The sequence below is a fragment of the Mirounga angustirostris genome, unplaced genomic scaffold, assembly GCF_029215605.1.
Source record: "Mirounga angustirostris isolate CCGP_5_RB_7025 unplaced genomic scaffold, mMirAng1.0.hap1 SCAF_4, whole genome shotgun sequence".
Lineage (NCBI taxonomy): Eukaryota > Metazoa > Chordata > Mammalia > Carnivora > Phocidae > Mirounga > Mirounga angustirostris.
Window position 1 is genome coordinate 103,741,265 of NW_026991712.1, and position 23,897 is coordinate 103,765,161.

Consider the following 23,897-nt stretch of genomic DNA (forward strand, 5'->3'; position numbering starts at 1 on the left):
GTAAGAATACACACACACACACACACACGAAAAGAAATGCACTTGGTTATTTCTCTGTGTATGTGTATTTATTTATTTCAAATTTTATAATTTAGATTCAGCATGAATTGCAATAAACGGATCTTCAGCAGAGTTACTAATGGAAAAGTGAGCATTTCCGTCCCCAGAAACAGAGATTTGAATTCCTGTACAGTGGCCATTAATTTTATCTCCAGAAATAACATCACAATATGTGCCAGCAGGAAGACCAGTTTGCAAAGTTAAAGATAATGTCCTGAAAATAAAATTTAAGTTGAATTCAGCACAATAAAAAGCAAGAATTCAGACTATCTCTAAAAGCTTAGCTTTGTGCCAAGACCTCTCCAGTAGATGTGAACAGTTTTCCAGGACTAAAAGTAATCTTACAGAAGACTTACCAATTTCCTAGTCAGCAGTGAGTATTAACACAAAATTACGGTTGAGGAATATCAGTAAAGATTTGAGTGACTTGTCATCCTTAGATAAAAGCACTTCCTTTGGTAAACATAAATATTTTAAAATTTTCCCCATCTAAACGTAAGCAAATACTAATTATTTTCAATAATTTAAATTTGGTTATTTCTGCAAAGATCTTTTTCACAAGAGGAGAAAATGAATTTGGGCTGGAAATAAAAATAATCTAGCATTTTATGAAGAGGTATATGGTTTTAAATATAAAGCTGTCTCCTAAATTTATCTTGCTTCTCCCATCCAAAAGACAGAAATTAAAGGATTAGCCATAGCTTCTTTTGGTGGCAAGAAAGAGATATATTTGATTTATCTTTTTGTCAGTAAAATATAATATAGGATAAAATGAGCTAAGCATGAGTGAAAGTTGGCCTTGGAACGGAGACATTTCAACTGCTTGCAAAGACATCTTCTAAGTCATAGTTCTATATATTAGGGAATCAATATACTAGAGGCAGAGGATGTAAGTATAACCAGTGAAGGTAAGAAGTCTCAGAACTAAAACTTGAAAATCTCCTGAGGTGAATCACTGACCAACCATAAGATACAAGTTCTTTATACAGATGCTTTAAAAAATATATTATTTGTCAGAGGGACAGGGAAGTGAAAAAAGAAGACAAAACAAACAGATACAAGAATACTGAAAAAAAAAAAAAAAAAAGAGCTAAAAAGAGGTACTTCAGTACTGAGGCAATATTTTTCCATTATTTAAAAAGGGAAGGGGGGCTATAAGACAGTTCTTCTAGTGATTTCACAACCTTTATATTAACTACTTTGTGTATTTTGTGTGGGGTGTATATGTGAGCATATATGTGTGCCTCATACCTGCACATGAAATGCAAGGATGCACATAACATAACTCTACTTAGAACAGAAAGCCCTTATAAAGAAGAGATCAGAAGAATAAAGCCATCATCATTTTTCTTCTGATTTCTGTGGTTTCTTTTTTTTTTTAAAGATTTATTTATTTATTTATTTATTTATTTATTTATTTATTTATTTATTTGAGAGAGAGAATGAGATAGAGAGAGCATGAGAGGGGGGAGGGTCAGAGGGAGAAGCAGACTCCCTGCTGAGCAGAGAGCCCGATGTGGGACTCGATCCCGGGACTCCAGGATCATGACCTGAGCCGAAGGCAGTCACCCAACCAACTGAGCCACCCAGGCGCCCCTGATTTCTGTGGTTTCTTAATCCATTGACTAAAGGATTTTTCAGATACAAAAAAAGTAAATGTACAAGAAGAGAAAGTGGTAAACCAAGAACATATTAGTATAAAATGTTATCTGTAATTGATATCTACTTACCAGTCATCATTGTTAAAGACAATGAATCCTCTGTTTCCTCTTCCAAAAGCTACTTGGTTGCTACCATTATCCCACCAGTTTGTAAAAGGTTGGCCATCAACTACATTACGGAACATAACCATGTTCCTAAAAATAAAATACCACATAAAATGCTGATGAATACATTAACAGTTTAAAATAAAATGTTAAGAATGTTTATGATTAGAGGATGTCTCTAAATAAGAATGCCCACCTTATCTGACGCCATCGATGTTCACAGACCCAATCATTACCACAAGTAGTGTCTGGATTAATAGTAACTTCTTTAATTACCCCATTATCATTTGGTGGCCCAATCCAATTATTAACATCCTTAAGTAAAGAGAAAAAAAGAAAAAAACTGAAAAAGCTCCAATTTTTAACATTTCATGTATTTGTCTCTTTCCTCTCCAGTACACCAAACCCAGTCTGTCATGTGTCTCTGCATTGTCTTCATTTAGAATCTAACTCCCTCAGTATTTTTAAAGCCTTTTACCAAGTCCTCACCATTTTCTCCCCAATTTTTCATTCTCTAGTGCCATATTTTGAAGGTAGGATTTTTTTGCCCTTTCCATTTTCTTTCCAAGGAATTGCCATGGAATTCTTAATATCACTGTCAGTAGTGCAATGATATTGAAATGGCAAGGACTTCAGTGTCAGCAACAGCAGAATGGAAACAAAGATTGTATTACTATTAGTTAAGAAAGCTTAGTTAATATACATATCTTCTCTGTGCCTAATTTTCTTCTTCTGTGGGGATATCGCTTAGTTGCTATAAAAATTAAATAATGTATGTGAAAATGCCTTGAATATGATAACTGCTAAATAAGTATTCATTTCTCTCATTCTTCCTTCTGGATAAATGTGCTAATCAATACATCACAATATTCTTTACTAAACTGATCAAAGTTTTAATTTTGTGCTTTTCTGATTGGCACTTTTAACAATAGTCATAGAAAAAAAAAAAAAAAAAAAGGAAGAAACCAGGTAAATATCAGCCTGGTTTGTAGTGAAGTGTTTTTTACTTTAGGTATGAAGTTGCTGTACAATGATGCATCTGAAATCTTCAGTTTAAAAAAAAAAAAAAAAAAAAAAAAAAAAACAAAAAAAAAAAACTTTCCACTAACTTTGCAAATACATTCATAATTTTATTTCTCAGTTTCTTTTTAAAATTGCTACTCAATACCCCATACATTACCCCAAATATTTTTCTCATCTTTCCCTTTCCCAAATAGTCTGCAAGTTTCTCTTCTCTAATACATATATTTTCCTTTCACTTATAAGATACTTTCCCTATTTAACCCCAGTTCAACTGAATAGTTTCTTTGCATTCCATACAACTTCTTTTCCAAAGTATTTAAAAAAATATATTGTTCATATTATGGGCAGGTGCTATTTTAAGTTCTTTAAAACTGTTAACTTCTCCTTATATCAACCCCATGAAGTAGGCACTTAGGAAAAGTACATATTTTACTTACTATATCCTTATTTTTAAGTTCTTCTTTGGGGTGAGGGTGTGTTTGTCATATTTCTGATATAGCTTGCATACTCTGACAATAGAAACCATGAATTTTAATTCTTAATATCTACTGCTTTACTAAAAGTGTCCTATATCAGGTTTACACTTCAATATTTGATAAATAGTAAATATACTAGCATCATGTACAATCACAACAAAACTGCCTTCCCTTCCTTGAGAAAAATATATTTTGGATAACACCAAAACTTACTTGTCCATTTACAAAATGTCTTGGCCAACGGAAGCTTGACATTACTCGTGTAAATCCATATGGATGAGCAAGCATAAATCCAACTCCCATTTTGTACAGTCTGAAGGTTAAAAAATGATATCAGCAGAGAAGAAAACAGTATTTTTAGCGCCATTAAAAGGTAGGTAAAAAAAAAAAAAAAAAAAAAAAAACGGGGTGGAGGGGTCTTTATTTCCTACCTAGAGTCCCAGAATGTAAGAATAGATGCTCCTCCAGCTCCATGACCTCGCTGATTGTCATGGTTATCCACAAAGACAAGTGCTCTATCAGAAGGCATGAAACCCCATCCTTCTCCCCAGTTCCTATTAAAACACATATACACACACAAACATATGTATTCTTTTGCAATAGCTTTAGGGTAACCTAAAGGTGTATTTCTTTTGGTATGGCAGGCCTAAATGAAATTCTCTAATTAAAATGATTATTCTCTAGGAGTTTTTAAAAAATATATACAAACTATATATAGATATATTATACATTCTTTGTATGTATATATGTATGAATTACTTATATTACATTCATGTTACAGTTATACGATTTTCGTTATAAAAAAGTCATTTTAGAGATTTCACTACATTATAATTTAGATAAAACTTCAGAATGATCGGAGGGGGGAAAGATGGCGGAGGAGTAGGCGACCCGTTTCAACTGGTCCCCGGAATTGAGCTGGATATCTACCAGACCACCCTGAGCACTCACGAAACCAGCCTGAGATGGAAGAAGATCCGGATCTCTATAAACAGAATATCGCAGGTGGTTGGTTTCGAGGTATGAAGCAGAGAGCCGCGATTCTGCGGGCAGATATTGGAGGATAAACGGCAGCGGGAGGGCGCCTGGCCATGGGGATCCTACACCGCCTATGAGTGACAGCCTCGCACGCTGCGAACGGGCACAGACTCGCAGACCGGTAGCGGCGGGGAAAGGACTTTAGGGCAGCCCCCGGGGTGGAAACCCGGAGCAGCAGGGTCGCACCTGCGAACTGCAGCCCCTGGGACGGAAACCCAGAGCGGCGGAGTCACGTGCGTGCGAACTGGGAGTGGCTGGCGGTTTTAGAAGCACAAAGGGCAGAGACGTGCCCGGACCTGGAGGCAGGACTGGGGGCACTGAGAAGGGGCGCACGACCCAGGACTCTGCAATTTATAGCAGCACGGACAAAAACAGAGACAGTGTGGCCTGGAGAACTAACTGAAGAACAGACTGCGATCTCTCTGCTCTGAGGCAGAGGGTTGGAAACGGTCTGTTCTGCTCTGACTTGTGAAAGAGACGTGGAAAGCTGCCAGGTAACGGCGCCAGAGAACAAAAGCCCCCAAAATTGATTCCCACTGAGCCCATCCCCCGCCACAGGGGTGCAGGGCAACTCCGCCCAAACAGGGTTGCCTGAGTAACAGCGCGGCAGGCCCCTCCTGCAGAAGACAGGCTGGGAAAACAAGAGGCCAGCAACCCTAAGGTCCCAAGAAAACAGGTGCATCTTGCTTCGGTTCTGGTCAATAATTTGGACTCTATACATTCCCTCAAACACCCATCAACAAAATGACTAGCAGGAGGAGCCCCCAAAACAGAAAAGACTCAGAGATTATGACTTATGCTGCAGATTTACAAATGGATACAGATATAACCAAGATGTCGGAGATGGAATTCAGACTAGCAATTGTGAAGACAATGGCTAGAATGGAGAAATCAATTAATGGCAACATAGAGTCTCTAAGGGCAGAAATAAAAGGTGAATTGGCAGAATGTAAAAATGCTATCAATGAGATCCAATCCAATCTAGGTAATCTAACAGCTAGGGTAAGTGAGGCAGAAGAACGAATAAGCGACCTGGAAGACAATATAATAGATAAAAAGGGAAAAGAGGAGGCCAGGGAAAAACAACTCAGAATCCATGAAAATAGAGAAATAAGTGACACCATGAAGCATTCCAATGTCAGAATAATTGGAATCCCGGAGGGAGTGGAGAGAGAGAGAGGACTAGAAAATGTATTTGAGCAAATCGTAGCTGAGAACTTCCCTAATGGGGGGAATGAAACAAACATTTGAGTCCTAGAGGCAAAGAGGACCCCTCCTAAGATCAAGGAAAACAAGCCAACACCCCGGCATGTAATAGTAAAACTTGCAAATCTTAGAACCAAGGACACCATCTTAAGGGCAGTTAGGGGGAAGAGATTCCTTACGTACAGAGGGAGGAACATCAGAATAACATCAGACCTATCCACAGAGACCTTGCAAGCCAGAGAGGCCTGGCAAGACATATTCAGAGTACTAAATGAGAAGAACATGCAGCCAAGAATACTTTATCCGGCTAGGCTTTCATTTAGAATGGATGGAGAGATGCAGAGCTTCCACGACCGGCAGAAGCTGAAAGAATATGTGACCACTAAGCCGGACCTGCAAGAAATATTAAGGGGGGTTCTATAAAAGGAGAAAGACCCCAAGAGTGATATACAACAGAAATTTACAGGGACAATCTATAAAAACAACGTCTTCACAGGCAACATGATGACAATTAATTCATATCTTTCAATAGTCACTCTCAACATGAATGGCCTAAACACTCCCATAAAATGGCACAGGGTTGCAGATTGGATAAAAAGACAAGACACATCCCTATGCTGCCTACAAGAGACTCATTTTGAACCTAAAGATACATCCAGACTGAAAGTGAAGGGATGGGGATCCATCTTTCATGCCAGCGGACCTCAAAAGAAAGCTGGGGTAGCAATTCTTATATCAGACAAATTAGATTTTAAACTGAAGTCTGTAATAAGAGACACAGAAGGACACTATATCATTCTTAAAGGGTCTATCCAACAAGAAGATCTAACAATTGTAAATATCTATGCCCCCAAAATGGGAGCAGACATCTACATAAGCCAACTCTTAACCAAAATAAAGAGTCATATTGATAACAATAGGTTAATTGTAGGAGACCTCAATACTCCACTCTCAGCAATGGACAGATCATCTAAGCAGAAAATCAACAAGGAAACAAGAGCTTTGAATGATACATTGGACCAGATGGACCGCATAGATATTTACAGAACATTCCACCCTAAAACAACAGAATACTCATTCTTCTCAAGCGCACATGGAACTTTCTCCAGAATAGACCATATACTAGGTCACAAATCAGGTCTCAACCAATACCAAAAGATTGAGATTATTCCTTGCATATTCTCAGACCACAGTGCTCTAAAACTGGAACTCAATCACAAGAAAAAATTTGGCAGAAATTCAAACACTTGGAAGCTAAAGACCACTCTGCTCAAGAATGTTTGTGTCAACCAAGAAATCAAAGAACTTAAACAATCCATGGAAATCAATGAGAATGAAAACACATTGGTCCAAAACCTATGGGATACTGCAAAGGCGGTCCTAAGGGGGAAACTCATAGCCATCCAAGCCTCACTTGAAAAAATAGGAAAAATCCCGGATTCACTAACTCTACACCTTAAAGAACTAGAGAAAAAGCAATAAATGATGCCTAAGCCACGCATTAGAAGAGAAATAATTAAGATTAGAGTAGAAATCAATGAATTAGAAACCAGAAACACAGTAGATCAGATCAACGAAATTAGAAGCTGGTTTTTTGAAAGAATTAATAAGATCAATAAACCACTGGCCAGACTTATACAAAAGAAAAGAGAAAGGACCCAAATTAATAAAATTACGAATGAAAGGGGAGAGATCATGACTAACACCAAGGAAATAGAAACAATTATTAGAAATTATTATCAACAACTATAGGCCAATAAACTGAGCAATCTGGATGAAATGGAGGCCTTCCTGGAAACCTATAAGCTGCCAAGACTGAAACAGGAAGAAATTGACATCCTGAATAGACCAATAACCAGTAACGAGATTGAAGCAGTGATCAAAAACCTCCCAAAAAACAAGAGTCCAGGGCCTGATGGATTCCCTGGGGAATTCTACCAAACATTCAAGGAAGAAATAATACCTATTCTACTGAAGCTGTTTCAAAAAATAGAAACAGAAGGAAAATTTCCAAACTCATTCTATGAGGCCAGCATTACCTTAATCCTCAACCCAGGCAAAGACCCCATCAAAAAGGAGAATTTCAGACTGATATCCCTGATGAATATGGATTCCAAAATCCTCAAGAAAATCCTAGGTAATAGGATCCAACAATACATTAAAAGGATCATCCACCACAACCAAGTGGGATTTATCTCCGGGATGCAAGGGTGGTTCAACATTCGCAAATCGATCAATGTGATAGAACACATTAATAAGAGGAGGGAGAAGAACCATATGGTCCTCTCCAATGGTGCAGAAAAGCATTTGACAAAATACAACATCCTTTCCTGACTAAAACTCTCCAGAGTATAGGGATAGAGGGAACATTCCTCAAGTTCATAAAATCCATCTATGAAAAACCCACAGCGAATATCATCCTCAATGGGGAAAAGCTGAGAGCCTTTCCCTCAAGATCAGGAACACGTCAAGGGTGCCCACTCTCACCACTGTTGTTCAACATAGTACTAGAAGTCCTAGCAACAGCAATCAGACAACAAAAAGAAATAAAAGGTATTCAAATTGTCAGAGAAGTCAAACTCTCTCTTTTCGCAGACGACGTGATACTTTATGTGGAAAACCCAAAAGACTCCACCCCCAAATTACTAGAACTCGTACAGCAATTCAGTAATGTGGCAGGATACAAAATCAATGCACAGAAATCAGTTGCTTTGTTATACACTAACAACGCAACTGTAGAAAGAGAAATAAGAGAAACGATTCCATTTACAATAGCACCAAGAACCATAAGATACCTCGGAATTAACCTAACCAAAGAGGTAAAGAATCTATACTCTAGGAACTACAAAACACTCATGAAAGAAATTGAAGAAGACACAAAAAGATGGAAAAATATTCCATGCTCATGGATCGGAAGAATAAACATTGTTAAAATGTCTATGCTGCCCAGAGCAATCTATACCTTCAATGCCATCCCGATCAAAATTCCAATGACATTTTTCAAAGTGCTGGAACAAACAATCCTAAAATTTGTATGGAATCAGAAAAGACCCCGAATCGCCAAGGAAATGCTGAAAAAGAAAAACAAAGCTGAGGGCATCACGTTGCCTGATTTCAAGCTATATTACAAAGCTGTGATCACCAAGATGGCATGGTACTGGCACAAAAACAGACATATAGACCAATGGAACAGAATAGAGAACCCAGATATGGACCCTCAACTCTATGGTCAAATAATCTTTGACAAAGCAGGAAAAAACATGCAATGGAAAAAAGACAGTCTCTTCAATAAATGGTGCTGGGAAAATTGGACAGCCACATGCAGAAGAATGAAACTCGACCATTCTCTAACACCATTCACAAAGATAAACTCAAAGTGGATGAAAGACCTCAATGTGAGACAGAATTCCATCAAAATCCTAGAGGAGAACATAGGCAGTAAGCTCTTTGACATCGGCCACAGTGACTTCTTTCAAGACACATCTCCAAAAGCTAGTGAAACAAAAGCAAAAATGAACTTTTGGGACTTCATCAAGATAAAAAGGTTCTGCACAGCAAAGGAAACAGTCAACAAAACAAAGAGGCAACCCACAGAATGGGAGAAGATATTTGCAAATGACACTACAGATAAAGGGCTGGTATCCAAAATCTATAAAGGACTTCTCAAACTCAACACCCAGAAAACAAATAATTAAGTCAAAAAGTGGGCAGAAGATATGAAAAGACACTTCTCTGAAGAAGACATACAAATGGCTAACAGACACATGAAAAAATGTTCATCATCATTAACCATCAGGGAAATCCAAATCAAAATCACACTGAGATACCACCTTACACCAGTTAGAATGGCAAAAATGGACAGGGCAAGAAACAACAAATGTTGGAGAGGTTGTGGAGAAAGGGGAACCCTCTTACACTGATGGTGGGAATGCAAGTTGGTACAGCCACTTTGGAAAACAGTGTGGAGGTGCCTGAAAAATTTAAAAATAGAGCTACCCTATGACCCAGCAATTGCACTCTGGGTATTTACCCCAAAGACACAGATGTAGTGAAAAAAGGGCCATATGCACCCCAATGATCATAAGCAGCAATGTCCGCAATAGCCAAACTGTGGAAAGAGCCGAGATGCCCTTCAACAGATGAATGGATAAAGAAGATGTGGTCTATATATACAACGGCATATTACTCAGCCATCAGAAAAGATGAATACCCAACTTTTACATCAACATGGATGGGACTGGAGGAGATTATGCTAAGTGAAATAAGTCAAGCAGGGCGCCTGGGTGGCTCAGTTGGTTAAGCGACTGCCTTCGGCTCAGGTCATGATCCTGGAGTCCCGGGATCGAGTCCCGCATTGGGCTCCCTGCTCGGCAGGGAGTCTGCTTCTCCCTCTCCCACTCCCCCTTTGTGTTCCCTCTCTCGCTGTGTCTTTCTCTGTCAAATAAATAAATAAAATCTTAAAAAAAAAAAAAAAAAGAAATAAGTCAAGCAGAGAAAGTCAATTATCATATGGTTTCACTTATTTGTGGAACATAAGCAATAACATGGAGGACATTAGGGGAAGGAAGGGAAAAATGCGGGGGGGGGGGGAATTGGAGGGAGAGATGAACCATGAGAGACTATGGACTCTGAGAAACAAACAGGGTTTTAGAGGGGAGGGGGAGGGGGGATTGGTTAGCCCAGTGATGGGTATTAAGGAGGGCACGTACTGCATGGAGCACTGGGTGTTATACGAAAACAATGGATCGTGGATCACCACATCAAAAACTAATGATGTATTGTATGGTGACATAACATAATAAAATTAAAAAAAAACACTTCAGAATGATCAATATCCATATGATATCATACGGAATGGAAAACTGGGTTAAAAGTAGGTTTCAATCTTGGTTTGTTATAATATGAATATTCTAATATTTGAAAATAATTGATGATAATATATGTAAACTATTTGATGTAAGATATGTAAATAAATATAAGTAAATTAAAAATAGCCATGTAGTAAGTACTTCATAAATGATACAATCATTTTACTAATAATGTGGCCTTCACATATTATATTCAAACATTAGTCAAATCTTGTATAGTTATATAATACATAAAGTCTCTACAGTGTGTTTTGGGTTTCTCAATATCCTCACGATTGACATTCTTAATAATAAAGATGATAAATTGGAATTTGAGGAACTGTAACCCTTATTACCAGTAACTGAATCCTTAAAAGTTCTAAATAAGTTCCTAAGATAACTCAGATTGGTATAATAAGACTAATGCATCTGTGAAATAATTTAAAAGACAAATCATATTTCATTTACTTTAAGTAGGCCATCTTCTCTCCATTCCACTTGCGCAGAACTGTGCCTAGTTTTGCACCATACTTGAATTCTGTCACACGGCCATTTCCAAAGTACTCTTTGCTTTTAATTGGCTCACCGCCCAGATCGATTACCTAGTAAAAATATAGGGAAAATATCATTTTAAATAAGAACTTTAGAGGCTTTTAACCAGCAAGTTAACATTATACAGAAAATGGCTTGAAACTATTTATATTATTTGAAATACCTCAAATGGTTTTCCTTAAAGGAAGATTCTTTTTTTGTGCTAAATTATATGCTACAATATTAAAAATAACACGATAACAAGGTGATCTGTTGTCCTGCGAGAATGTTGACCTAACTTTAGTCTTGCACATAAATGATAATAACGATGGCTTGCATTTCTATAGCACTTGATATCTGGTTCACAACATTTCTAAGTGCTTGACAAATATTAACTCATTAATATTTAGACAAAGACATAACTATTATCATCATCCTTTTTATTCATATAAAAAAAAATGTTGCCTAGACAGGTTAATCAGTTTGCCTGTGTGAACACAGCTAATAGTGCTATAGCCAGGATTTAAACTCTGATAGATGACTGGCTCAAGAAAACCACTATAATATTATCTGTCTTGGGGAGATGGCAAATGACACAGATGTTTGCAGCCTAAATAAATCCTCTGCACTTCCATAAAATCTCTTGTGATAAAGAGTTAAATGTTAGATACTGTCTCAACAAAAGAGGGTTCACGAAAACTCTTCTATATAAATGATTCAGCCCTTAAACAACAGAAATTGTTTTAATTAAATCTATCACTTATTTTCTAGTGAATTATATGATATTATTTCATATACACATGAAATATAGATACATATATGAATTAATATACCTCCTGGTAAATGAAAGGTTTACTTCCTTCAGAGAACCACTTTGTATTTAGATTATGCAGTTTATCCAAAACTGCCTTTATGTCTCCAGGCCACATGTGCTTAGAAGCATCAATTCTGAACCCTGCTACACCAATGTCAATGAGGTGGTTCAGATATTCAGCAACCGTGGAACGCACATAATCTTTCTCCAGTGCAAGATCAAGAAGACCAACCAGACGACAATCTCTGACCTATTGCGGTAAAAAATTTGTGATTGATACACAAAACATTGCTTTTACCTGAGAATCCATTTGATTATGCATTCATCTATTCATTCACAGATATTTCTGTAGTGTCTTCTTTGCATTGGGAACTGGAGATACTGACATTCTAGTATGGACATACCTCGGAAATATTTTCTAGTATAAAAATGGAGTAAGAAATAAAGTAGATGAGCTTTTCTGACTGGGACAAATTAAATTGGGAAAAATGTTTTAAATATTGATTTGCGTTTCTTATTTTTAAATAGTCAGAGTTGGAATCCTATTTTCCTAAGGAATCCAGGCCAGTATTTAAAATGAAGATCAGGGCGCCTGGGTGGCTCAGTCAGTTAAGCGTCTGCCTTCCGGCTCGGGTCATGATCCCAGGGTCCTGGGATCCAGCCCTGCATAGCATCAGGCTCCCTGCTCAGCAGGAAGCCTGCTTCTCCCTCTCCCACTCCCCCTGCTTGCGTTCCCTCTCTTGCTGTGTCTCTCTCTGTCAAATAAATAAATAAAATCTTTAAAAATAAATAAAATGAAGATCAATAAACTACATGTAGATGATTAAAGGCACAGATAGCTCTTTATTCAGATCACTGTGGTTTTTTTCTTTAATCACCTGATAAGGATCATTATAGCTCTCAATGTCTCCATTTCTAGTTCTACATTTACCATCATTAAAATCCCAACCAGAGAATGGGACTGCTGGAAAATTTCTATTTCCAGGGTCGAAGTAACTTCCACAAGTACTGCTGGTTCCCGCACTCACACTATTCCCACACATATGATTAATTACAGCATCCGCATAAATATGGACCTGAAAAACAAAGTTTCTATTTCAGTTTGACTTACAGAGAGGTAGAAATCTATAGTATTATTGACTAAAGTTTATGGTATGTTAATCACACTCCAAAATAGGTCTTTGTTATTTTTTAGCTTATCTTCTTAGTAAACCAAAAGTCAAGCGTGAAGGGAAACCATTGTGAACTGAATACCAATCTGCATTCTACTGTCTTGGTAAAATACTTACGTATATGATAAACTAATAAACTATAGAACTAAAACTACCATAACTATGAAAAAATGCAAACAGCCTTTTTTTGGGGGGTGAGGGGAAGTAAGAATCAGCTGAGACAGGAGAGAGTAGTGGTCTTTGAAATTTCCACGCATCATCCTAAGAAAGAAGCAGCTAGCCTCTATTATCTACCAAGCATCTGAAGGTAAATATTGTCTCTCATGCTCCTCATCAAAAAGAATATAATTATTTACCATCAAAAACCCCGTGGGAAAGAAGACCCAGAAATTATAGGTAAAAATACAAGTTACATAAAAATTACAGCAAATATTGCAACTGGAATTTCCAATTCCCCACAAATGTGTATGGGATTCCCCAGAAAATGTGTATAGTTATAGGGCTAAAAGCTGATACTTGCTTTATAAGTAAGTTTGGCTTTAAACTTTGACTTAAATTTCTTTAGTAGACAAAGAGCACATATACAAAAATTTATAAAAGCTGAACATAAGGTAATAATTAAGTTTTAGCTATAGCTTAAATGTAAAGTAAAATAAAAAATAAATATGGAAAAATTTCTGCTCAAAAGGAACAGGAGAGAGGAGAGAGAAATTATTTTTCTAAATATTTTTTTAAAGGAAACTTTAATTCACTTACACCAACGTTGTTACATCTAGTCACCATGTCTTTGAATTCATCTTCATTTCCTGATCTTGTGCATATCTTGTAGCTAATTGGTTGGTATCTTTCCCACCAAGGTCTTGAAGGGTTATGAATCACAACATTTTCATTGGGTGGAGAGATCTATAAATAAAAAAATCATAATAAGTATCAAATTATGGGTTACTTTATATCATTGGATACTCTCAAAACTAATCAATAATCTAAAATAATTTCTGAATCTTTGCATATATAGTTACATTTTTAACAACCACATGAAAATATTAACAGTATATTGGAAATGTCCTGCTTAAGAAAGATTATATCAGAAACAAAACATAAAGTTGCCAACAATACTAAACTTTTTTCTTCCTCAGTAAAATGTTCCAGCTTCACAGATACAGATCATAATACCATTTACTATAAGCATAGAAAACTGCAATTTATACTATGAACAATACCCACCTGAACCCCTCCAAATCCTTTTGGAGCTAGGTATTGCTCACATTCAAGAGCAATGTCATTCCAGCGCCACTCAAACAGATGAACAATAGATGTCCGTCCAGATTTGGTGTTTGGGGCATACTGAGCCCAGCAGAACCCAATGATTGAAAGCAATAGAAAGAACTTCATTTTGCTTTTAAGTTGCCAGCATTCTTTCCAGCAACTATTTATTCCTGTAAGAAACATATTTTACTAAGTAAATGTTAACATGAATAAATACATAGAGCATAAAGTGTTTATTCATAATCAGAAAATGATTATCAATAATAATATTAACAGGTGAAGAATATCTATAAACAACCTGCCAGGAAAACAATCTAAATGACCTTTTAGACCTTAATGTTTTCCTTATTGAGGGAATATTAACCTTTTTAAACATCTGGCAGTTTATATGTAAAGAATCCTTAATCATGTATTATTTAATTAGGATTAGGTTTTATTTCTGAAGTCCTTCACTAACAGAAGGAAAATCACAATGAAAGCCAACTGAACTTAGAGTCAGAACATTGCCTTAACTATCTATTTGCAAAAATTATAGTGTTTCAATTTCAAAAAGAAATAGGATATTCAATTCAGTTCTGTTTTTACACCACCAACCCTAATTTTTAGTTATTTAAATTTCTGCATTAACATTTAAGAAATTATTTGGAAGGTGAATGCCCATGAATTGAGGAAACAGACCTTTCCCCACATCCATCAAATCATGTGCTTAATGCAATGGCTATAGCAGTAGAATGTTTGGTTTTTTCTCCTTTTAGCTAAATATCTCTTATACCTAATAGGACACTACAGTCATGAATTCAATCCCATTTTCTCCTTAATGTAAGTAAAAACCTATAAAAGACAATAGTACAGGTGGGGAAAACTTAATCCATTAATCCAACAAGCATTAACTGAATACTGCTTTTTGCTTAAGCATGTGGATGATACTCAAGATACAGTGATGAATAAGACAGGATTCTTATTCTCAAAGAACTTGCATTCTACTGTGAAGAAAACATATGAATGCCCAACATCACTCACCATCAGGGAAATACAAATCGAAACTATAATGAGCGATATATTACCTCACACCTGTCAGAATGGCTAAAATTAACAACACAAGAAACAACAGGTGTTGGCAAAGAGGTGGAGAAAGGGGAACCCTCTTACACTGTTGGTGGGAATAAAAATAGGAGCACTGGGTATTATACGCAAACAATGAATCATGGAACACTACATCAAAAACTAATGATGTAATATATGGTGGTTAACATAACATAATAATAAAAAAAAAAAACAGGTGCAACTACTATGGGAAAACAGTATGGAATTCCTCAAAAAGTTAAAAAAAGAACTACCTTATGATCCAGCAATTGCACTACTAGGTATTTACCCAAAGGATAAAAAATACAGATTCAAAGGGGTACATGAACCCCTATGTTGATAGCATTATCAACAATAGCCAAACTATGGGAAAAGCCCAAATGTCCATCAACTGATGAATGGATAAAGAAGTAGTGTGTGTATATATATGTGTGTGTGTGTGTGTGTGTGTATTTATTTATTTATTTATTTATTTATTTATTTATTTATTTATAATGGAATATTAGCCATAAAAAAGAATGAAATCTTGCCATTTGCAACAATGTGGATGGAACTAGAATGTATTATGTTAAGTGAAATAAGTCAAGCAGAGAAAGACAATTATCATATGGATTCACTCCTTTGTGGAACATGAGGAATAGTGCAGAGGACCATAGGGGAAGGGAGGGAAAACTGAATGGAAAAAATTAGAGAGGGAGACAAACCATGAGAGACTCCAGACTCTGGGAAACAAACTTAGGGTTACAGAGGGGAGGGGAGTAGGGTAATGGGGTAACCGGGTGATGGGTATTAAGGAGGGCACATGTTGTGATGAGCACTGGGTGTTATACACAACTAATGAATCGTTGAACACTACATCAAAAACTAATGATGTACTATATGTTGGCTAACTGAACATAATTTAAAAAAGGAAAAATAAAATAAGATAAAAACAGAAAGGGAGGCAAACCATAAGGGACTGTATAGGTAATAGAACAAACTGAGAGTCGCTGGAGGGGAATTGGGTGGGGGATGGGCTAAATGGTTGATGGGTATTAAAGAGAACACTTGTTAGGATGAGCACTGGGTGTTATATGTAAGTGATGAATCACTAAATTCTAATCCTGAAACCAATACTACAGTATATGTTAACTAACTTGAATTTAAAATTTAAAAAAATGAAATCTCGCCACTTGCAACAACATGGATGGACCTAGAGTTTATTATACTAAGCAAAGTAAGTCAGTAAGAGAAAGACAAATATCATATGATTTCACTCATATTTGGAATTTAAGAAATAAAACAGATGGGGTACCTGGGTGACTCAGTCGGTTAAGCGTCTGCCTTCAGTCCAGGTCATGATCCCAGGCTGGGGATCGAGTCTCACATTGGGGGGGGGGTCCCTGCTCAGTGGGGAGTCTGCTTGTCCCTCTCCCTCTGCCACTCACTTCCGTTCACGCTCTCTCGCTCTGCAGTCTCTCAAATAAATAAAAATCCTTAAAAATAAAAAAATAATAATTTTTTTAAAAAAGAAATAAAACAGATGAACATATCGGGGGGAAGAGGAGAGAGGGAAACAAACTATAAAAGACTCTTAACAATAGAGAACAAAGTGAGGGTGGAGGGAGGGAGGTGGGTGTGGGATGTGCTAGATGGATGATGGGCATAAGGGAGAGCACTTTTTATGATGAGCACTGGGTGCTGTATGTAAGTGACAAACCACTTAATTCTACTCATGAAGCCAATATTGCACTATATGTTAACGAAAATTTATATAAAAATTTGGTAAAAGAAAAAGAAAGAAAAAAAAGGAAATATATGAGTAAATAATAATATAATAATAATAATAAAACAATTGAAGATATCAATAAGAACTAGTATGAATTAACATAATAAAATAGAAAGTGACTTTGTCATCAAGGTATTTTAAACTGGATAGTCCGGAGGATTTCTCTGTGGAAATGATTTTCAGCTAGGATTTGAAGGATTAGAAGGAGCCAGTCATTTGAAGATGAGAGAAAGAGCAATCTAGAGGAAAGTACAACAGAAAAAGCCCACGGAAAGAAAAAAAACCAAGTGACATTAAAAAAAAAAAATTAAAAATCAAAACAAAACAAAACAACAGTGTAGCTAAACAATGTGTAATAAAATGAAGGGTAAAATGGGAAGGGTAAAATGATATGAGGTCTATTAGGCCAGATCATGTAGGACCTTGTAGAATATAATGACAGAGCCTTTGAGTCTGTAAAAAGCAGAGCTAAGAAACTTTGGTATACTTTAAAAGGAAATCACTCTTGCTGCCATGAAGAAATTGGATTATGTCAAGACAACAGTAGAGGTAAGGAGATCAGTTAGACTTTTTTGGCAGTCTAGGAAAGAGGTGAGTGGCTCAGACTAAGGGCACTGACAGGATATGTTTCAGAGACAGAAAGGCAAAAGGTTTATGGATAGATTAGAGCTGAAGAATGAGGGACAGAGAAAAATTACAGAAAGGTATTTGGCGATATCATTCATTAAGATGAGAAAAAACAAGGAAGTACCTGTTTTAGGGAAGGGTTATGTAGAACACTTTGGTCCTTAACTATTCCTCTATCAACCCTAATGCTCTCCTTTGGTCCTTCTAACCCACCATGTAAACACAATTTGTCCTACTTTCTTAGCCAGTTCAAGTTGTTAAAACAAGATCATCACAGACTGGATGGCTTAAACAACAAATATTTATTTGTCATATATCTGGAGGCTGGGAAGCCTGAAATCAAAATGTCGGCAGTTCCAGGGTCTGGTGAGAGCCCCCTTCCAGGTTCACAGGTAGCCATTTTCTTCTGTATCTTTATATGGTGGAGAACAGAGAGAGCTCCAGTCTCTTTCTCTTCTTATAAGGAAACCGATCCCATCATGGGGCTCCACTCTCATGACTTCATCTAAACCCAATTACTTCTCAAAGACCCCACAGCCTTATACCATTGCACTGGGAGTTAGGGTTTCAACATGTAAATTTGGGGGGAAAGGAGATACAAACGTACAGGCCCTAACACTTATCCATTACCAAACTAAAATTCCCTCATATTTCACAAGCAATTTCATTGCTCCATGATTTTCCAAGTATTTTCCTTCTTTCTAGAATCACCGTCCAACATCCTTGTGTACTGAGTAACTATTCTTCCTTCCAGATGCAGTTGAAGCAACATCTTTTGAAGCTTATCCTGATATTCCCAGGCATAGTTAATAATTCCTCTGTATGAGAGCTTTTTAACTTATATGACATTAAGCTGTATTTGATTTATATTGTAAATATATTATAAATAACTTAGGATTTACATGTTTATCAGTCTGTTACCAAACTTCTTCTTCTTTTTTTTTTTTTAAAGATTTATTTATTTATTTGAGAGAGCGAGAATGAGAGAGAGTACATGAGAGGGGGGAGGGTGAGAGGGAGAAGCAGGCTCCTCGCTGAGCAGGGAGCCCGATGCGGGACTCGATCCCAGGACTCCAGGATCATGACCTGAGCCAAAGGCAGTCGCTTAACCAACTGAGCCACCCAGGCGCCCTGTTACCAAACTTCTTAAAAGTAGACTTCCTATCTAATATTCTTAGAAACTAGCAAAACAAAAAGCATAATGGCTTATGTGATCAATAAATTGTTGTAACAGAAGACTCTAAATTCCAGGGATACCTGGGGTGGCTCAGTCAGTTAAGCGTCTGCCTTTGTCATGATTCCAGGGTCCTGGGATCGAGTCCCACATTGGGCTCCTTCCTCAGCAGGGAGCCGGCTTCTCCCTCTACCTTTGCCCCTCCACCTGCTTGTCCTCTCTCTCTCTCTGTCAAAATAAATAAAGTCTTAAAAAAAAAAGACTCTAAATTCCAGGCACTGTACAAGACATTGGTGTAACTTGGGTTATGTCCTCAATGATTTTTCAAAGTAAACAAACACTCTCAGAAATTATGTGATACAATCTAATCTTTGTAAAACCTTTGTACACATGAAGGAACAAACCGAATAAATTGTCCAGGCTCATATGGTAAATAGAGCCAGTGATTTGATAATAGACCCTATGACAAACCAACATTCTCTGTATTATACCAATATTCATCATAGAGTTCTAGAGATGTAATGTCCAATATGGTAGCCACAGGCAATATCTGGTGAATGAGATCCTGAAATATTAGTCTGAACATAGATGTGCTGTAAGTGTAAAATATACTCCAAATTGTGAAGAATTAGTATTAAAAATTAATGTAAAAATTAATTGTATGGCATTTATGTTGAAATAATATTTTGTGATGCATTAGGCTACATAAAATTTATTAACATTAATTTCCCCAGTTTCCTTTGACATCTTTTTTTAAAAAAGATTTTATTTATTTCAGGCAGAGAGCGGGAGAGAGAGAGAAAGCCAGAGAGAGAGAGAAAGCATGCACAGGAGCAGGGGGAAGGGGCAGAGGGAAAAGCAGACTCCCCACTGAGCAGGGAGCCTGACACCGGGCTCAATCCCAGGACCTTGGGATCATGACTTGAGCCCAAGGCAGATGCTTAACTGACTGAGCCACCCAGGCACCAGAGAAATGTTTTCAAAAACAAATAGGAAGGAAAATTTGCAAGGAGGACAAGAGACTAACTGGATGTAGATGAATATTCGAATGAGAAAAAAGAGAGAAGACTGACTAGACAGTGGTTGATATAAGGCTGATGGTGATAAAGAGTTGAGAACTAGATAAGAGCATGGTTTGAACTTCATACTTAAGCTTCCAAATGTTAAGAAAATGACCTTAGGAGTTAGATAAACTACAGTCCAAATCCTGATCTTGTCATTTATTATCTGTGTGACCCTGGAAAATAATCTTTTTTTTTTAAATAATCTCTTTTAAGTTTATGAACTAGAAAAAGTACTATGTACCTCATAAAGTTGTCATTATGATTGAGTGAATTAACACAAATAAAGCTGTTACCCCAGTGCATGATACATTAAAAACCCAATATATTTGGTCTCTGTAATGTTGTTATTACTGTTTTATTTTTATTGCTGGTACTATTCAAACTGCTCTAAACTTATGCTCTCTTTCCACTTCCACTTATAGTCACTTGGACATTCTCTCTTTCCATTCCACGCTTTCCAAATTCTAATAATACTTTCTACTCCCCCTCACACACAGGAATAGATAGTGATAAGAAGGAACTAGCAATGTTTTCCATCTGCTCTTTTTTCCACACTTTTTTTTTCTTTTCCTCTCTTTTTGTTTTAACCTCTTCAGAGCTTCTAGGAGGTCACATGTTGATTTTGAAATAACTTCTCATCACTGCCTCATCAATTAACTCTGAAATGTTTTTAATAGTGTTTCACATGAATTTTAGGATGTTATTAAAATAACAGATAACTTGCAGACATAAGCTGAGAAATTTTACGAACATCACAACATAGGTGGATGTATACAATTATACAATCATCTTCTATCAAGGGTCAGTCATTGTCATAGATTTTCTCATTTAACCTTAATTTTCATCTCAATCAATCTAAAGAGATATAAACTCCATAGGAGAGGCATTAAAACAACTAAAGCAGGGCACCTGGGTGGCTCAGTCGGTTAAGCTTCTGCCTTCAGCTCAGGTCATGATCTCAGGGTCCTGGGATCAAGTCCCACATTGGGATCCCTGATCAGCGGGGAGAATGCTTCTCCCTCTCCCTCTGCCTGCTGCTCTCCTTGCCTGTACTCACTCTTTCCCTCTGTCAAATAAATAAATAAAATCCTTAAAAAAACAAACAAAAAAAACCTAAAGTATATTTATATCTTTGAAGTAAAATCTGCAGACAAATCCTTGACATCTTTGATATCAATAACAAAACAAAAAAGGGGCACCTGGGTGGCTCAGTTAAGCATCTGCCTTCAGCTCAGATCATCAGGCTCTCTGTTCAGTGGGGAGCCTGCTTCTTCCTCTCCCTCAGTCCCTCCCCCCGGCTCGAGCTCTCTTTCTCTCAAATAAATAAATATTTTTTTTTAAAAATAATGAAACAAAAAATAAGAACTTGAAATAGTTGTTATATCTACTTTCCATTATGGATTTCCTAAAATTGTTCTCCTCAGAGAAGATATTCACAGTTATTAATACTAATATCAGTACTCTATTGCCCACATCTCCTATTGCTTGGATTGTCTTACAAAGAGGAAATTTCCTTCTATTTTAAAGCTTTAAGGGCTACTACAATATGTCAAATGAGTTGTATTGGGAGTTCTTTAAAAATATGAACTAGGACATTTGGTAAAAAGCAATCCTCCTTAAGAAGTATTTATATTTGAAGTGCCAATAAAACATATACAATGTTAAGAAGAAAAAAATACTGGGGCGCCTGGGTGGCTCAGTTGGTTAAGTGACTGCCTTCGGCTCAGGTCATGATCCTGGAGTCCCGGGATCGAGTCCCACATCGGGCTCCCTGCTCAGCAGGGAGTCTGCTTCTCCCTCTGACCCTCCTCCCTCTCATGCTCTCTGTCTCTCATTCTCTCTGTCTCAAATAAATAAATAAAATCTTAAAAAAAAAAAAGAAGAAAAAAATACTATTAACTTAGACTTCTCCATATGTTTGCTAGTTTCTGATGTTCTCAAGTATTTTTTTCCTCAATCAGTATTGAGATATTTGTTATTTATTTACTGTCCACAATATAAATGACATCATAGGGGAAAGGCTCTAGAATAAACCCAGGATTTCTCTTAATACATGAAATACCATAAATTTAGTGATTCCGCTTAAATGCTACTGAAATCATACCATGTCATAAATAGAATAAAGGAGCTCTATTAAAATGCTAGGCAAAAAGTAGTAGTAAAAAAAACTAGTATCTATTTCTATAGCTTTCTTCCTACTTATATAAATGCCAGTTACCTATATAAGTATTAGCTATGACAATGTTCTTTCCCCCTATCCTAAGCAGCCTCACATCTCAGGCAGATAGTAGTGTATTTCTTAACATGTAAATAAATTAACATTAACCAAGAAGAGACAAGTCATCTACTCTTATCATTTGTAGTTATTAGCCTAGATACCTCATAGTTAAATATCTTTTAACAAGTTTTTTAATTAAAGTACCATTAAGCATTTCAATGGAAATACCTTAAATGTCACATCTATACTTATTTTGTCACTTTTATTTATCTCCAAGTGTTTTTTTTTTTTTCTCTCTATTTTCATAGTTTTCAATATTCTAGAGCTTCAGGTAGTATTATTACTACAGTATTTGGTCAAGTTAGTGGTTTGTCTTACTGAAAAAAAGTGATAATTCCTCTAAATTTTACATTGAATCATGTACAAATTTCTCAAAACTGTCTCCCACAAGCTCTCTATCCCCACAAAAAAAAAAAAAAGGAAAGAAAAGAAAAACAGGAAAATGAACCTGAGCTCAAGATAATAAATCACATGTGAAGGTTAGAGAAAAGAGGCAAATATAATCAAGTTTGCTTACCAGATTTCTTAAATGAGAGAAACATTTTGAGCTACAGCTCAGACACACTTCAAACACAAAGAGCACAAATAGTACATTTTGTGCCACTGGAAACTGAAACTTGAGTTGTCAACAAACCTAGAATAGATTGTGAAACTCTGAATAATATCAAGTCATATGACAGAAACCATTTATTTCAAGACAAAAAGTGGGGGGTAGGGACTACATGATACTCATAAAACATTAAAATAACTTACCACATCATTTCTTTAAATCAGCAAACTCAAATCCACATCAGTCTTTTCAATTATAAAATAACAAAAATCATGCAGTTCTTGTTTTGCTTCTCTTCCCAGGGGGAAAAAAAAAATGCTGAATTTAGGACTTCAGAGTCCTATTACAGCCTAATTCTCCGAACCTAATCTGTAAAAAAAAAAGTCTCATGTGAACTCTACAATGATTCCTTAACAAACCACTGTCTTCTCTCAGTTTGCTGCCCTGCCACCTCTCCTAATTACACTGGACCTTGGTTGTTTGCTTTCTTTCTCTTTGCTATCTTTCTTCCTTTCTCTTTCTCAGTATCCTCTCCCAATCTCAATTCATCTTTTTTTTCCCCTGAACCATCTATAGCAATCTGTAAGAATTTTTTTTTTGATAAAATAGCCTTAAAGACATAGATTAAAATGATTATGTCAAATTAAATAAGTGTGACTAGGATGTAAACAAGACTCTAAACCAAAAATCTAATTTTGAATCTGTGCTTTGCCATCTACTATGTGAACCTTAGAGAAACCAAACACTGTAGATTGCATTTAGGTCTCAGTTGGAAAATGGGGGGTAATAGTATTATTGATAAATATGATAAAAATACAAAAATAACTAAAAACAGCTAACAATATGAATTGAGTGTTACTATGTGTCATTTCAGTGTATTATCATTTTGATTCCTCACATAAACATAAATACAAGATAGAATTAAGATTATACCCACTTTTAAAAGAATGGAACTGAAGCACATTATGTAAGGTCATTTGTCCACAGTCAAATTTCAGTAACTGCTGAGACTGAAATTCAAAACCAAGCAGTTTAACTCTATAGTGAGTTCTTAGCCACTACTCAGGCTTATCAGTCTCCACCACTGAGTTGTAAAGAAAATCAAATACTCTACGTGAAGATACTTTAGAATTTGGAAATTTCTGTTTAGCTAA

At 36.4% G+C, this 23,897-nt stretch overlaps 1 protein-coding gene across 2 annotated transcripts; it reads right to left on the reverse strand.

Annotated features, from left to right (window-relative positions):
• Positions 1–23,077, reverse strand: LOC123859324 (alpha-amylase 2B). Of its 2 annotated transcripts, XM_064588732.1 has the most exons (12): positions 22,947–23,077; positions 22,711–22,827; positions 14,158–14,369; positions 13,690–13,836; positions 12,640–12,837; positions 11,781–12,011; positions 10,885–11,018; positions 3,757–3,879; positions 3,539–3,638; positions 2,023–2,141; positions 1,791–1,916; positions 1–274 (listed from the first exon to the last, which is right to left on the reverse strand). In XM_064588732.1, exons 2-12 carry the CDS (start codon positions 22,733–22,735, stop codon positions 85–87), a joined length of 1,605 nt encoding a protein of 534 aa, XP_064444802.1. In that variant the 5' UTR covers positions 22,736–22,827; positions 22,947–23,077; the 3' UTR covers positions 1–84. The 2 variants fall into 2 exon arrangements, with proteins under 2 accessions (XP_064444802.1, XP_064444803.1); XM_064588733.1 differs by lacking the exons at positions 22,711–22,827; positions 22,947–23,077 and adding an exon at positions 16,577–16,710 and having other exon boundaries at positions 2–274.
• Positions 23,078–23,897: the final 820 nt, after the last annotated feature.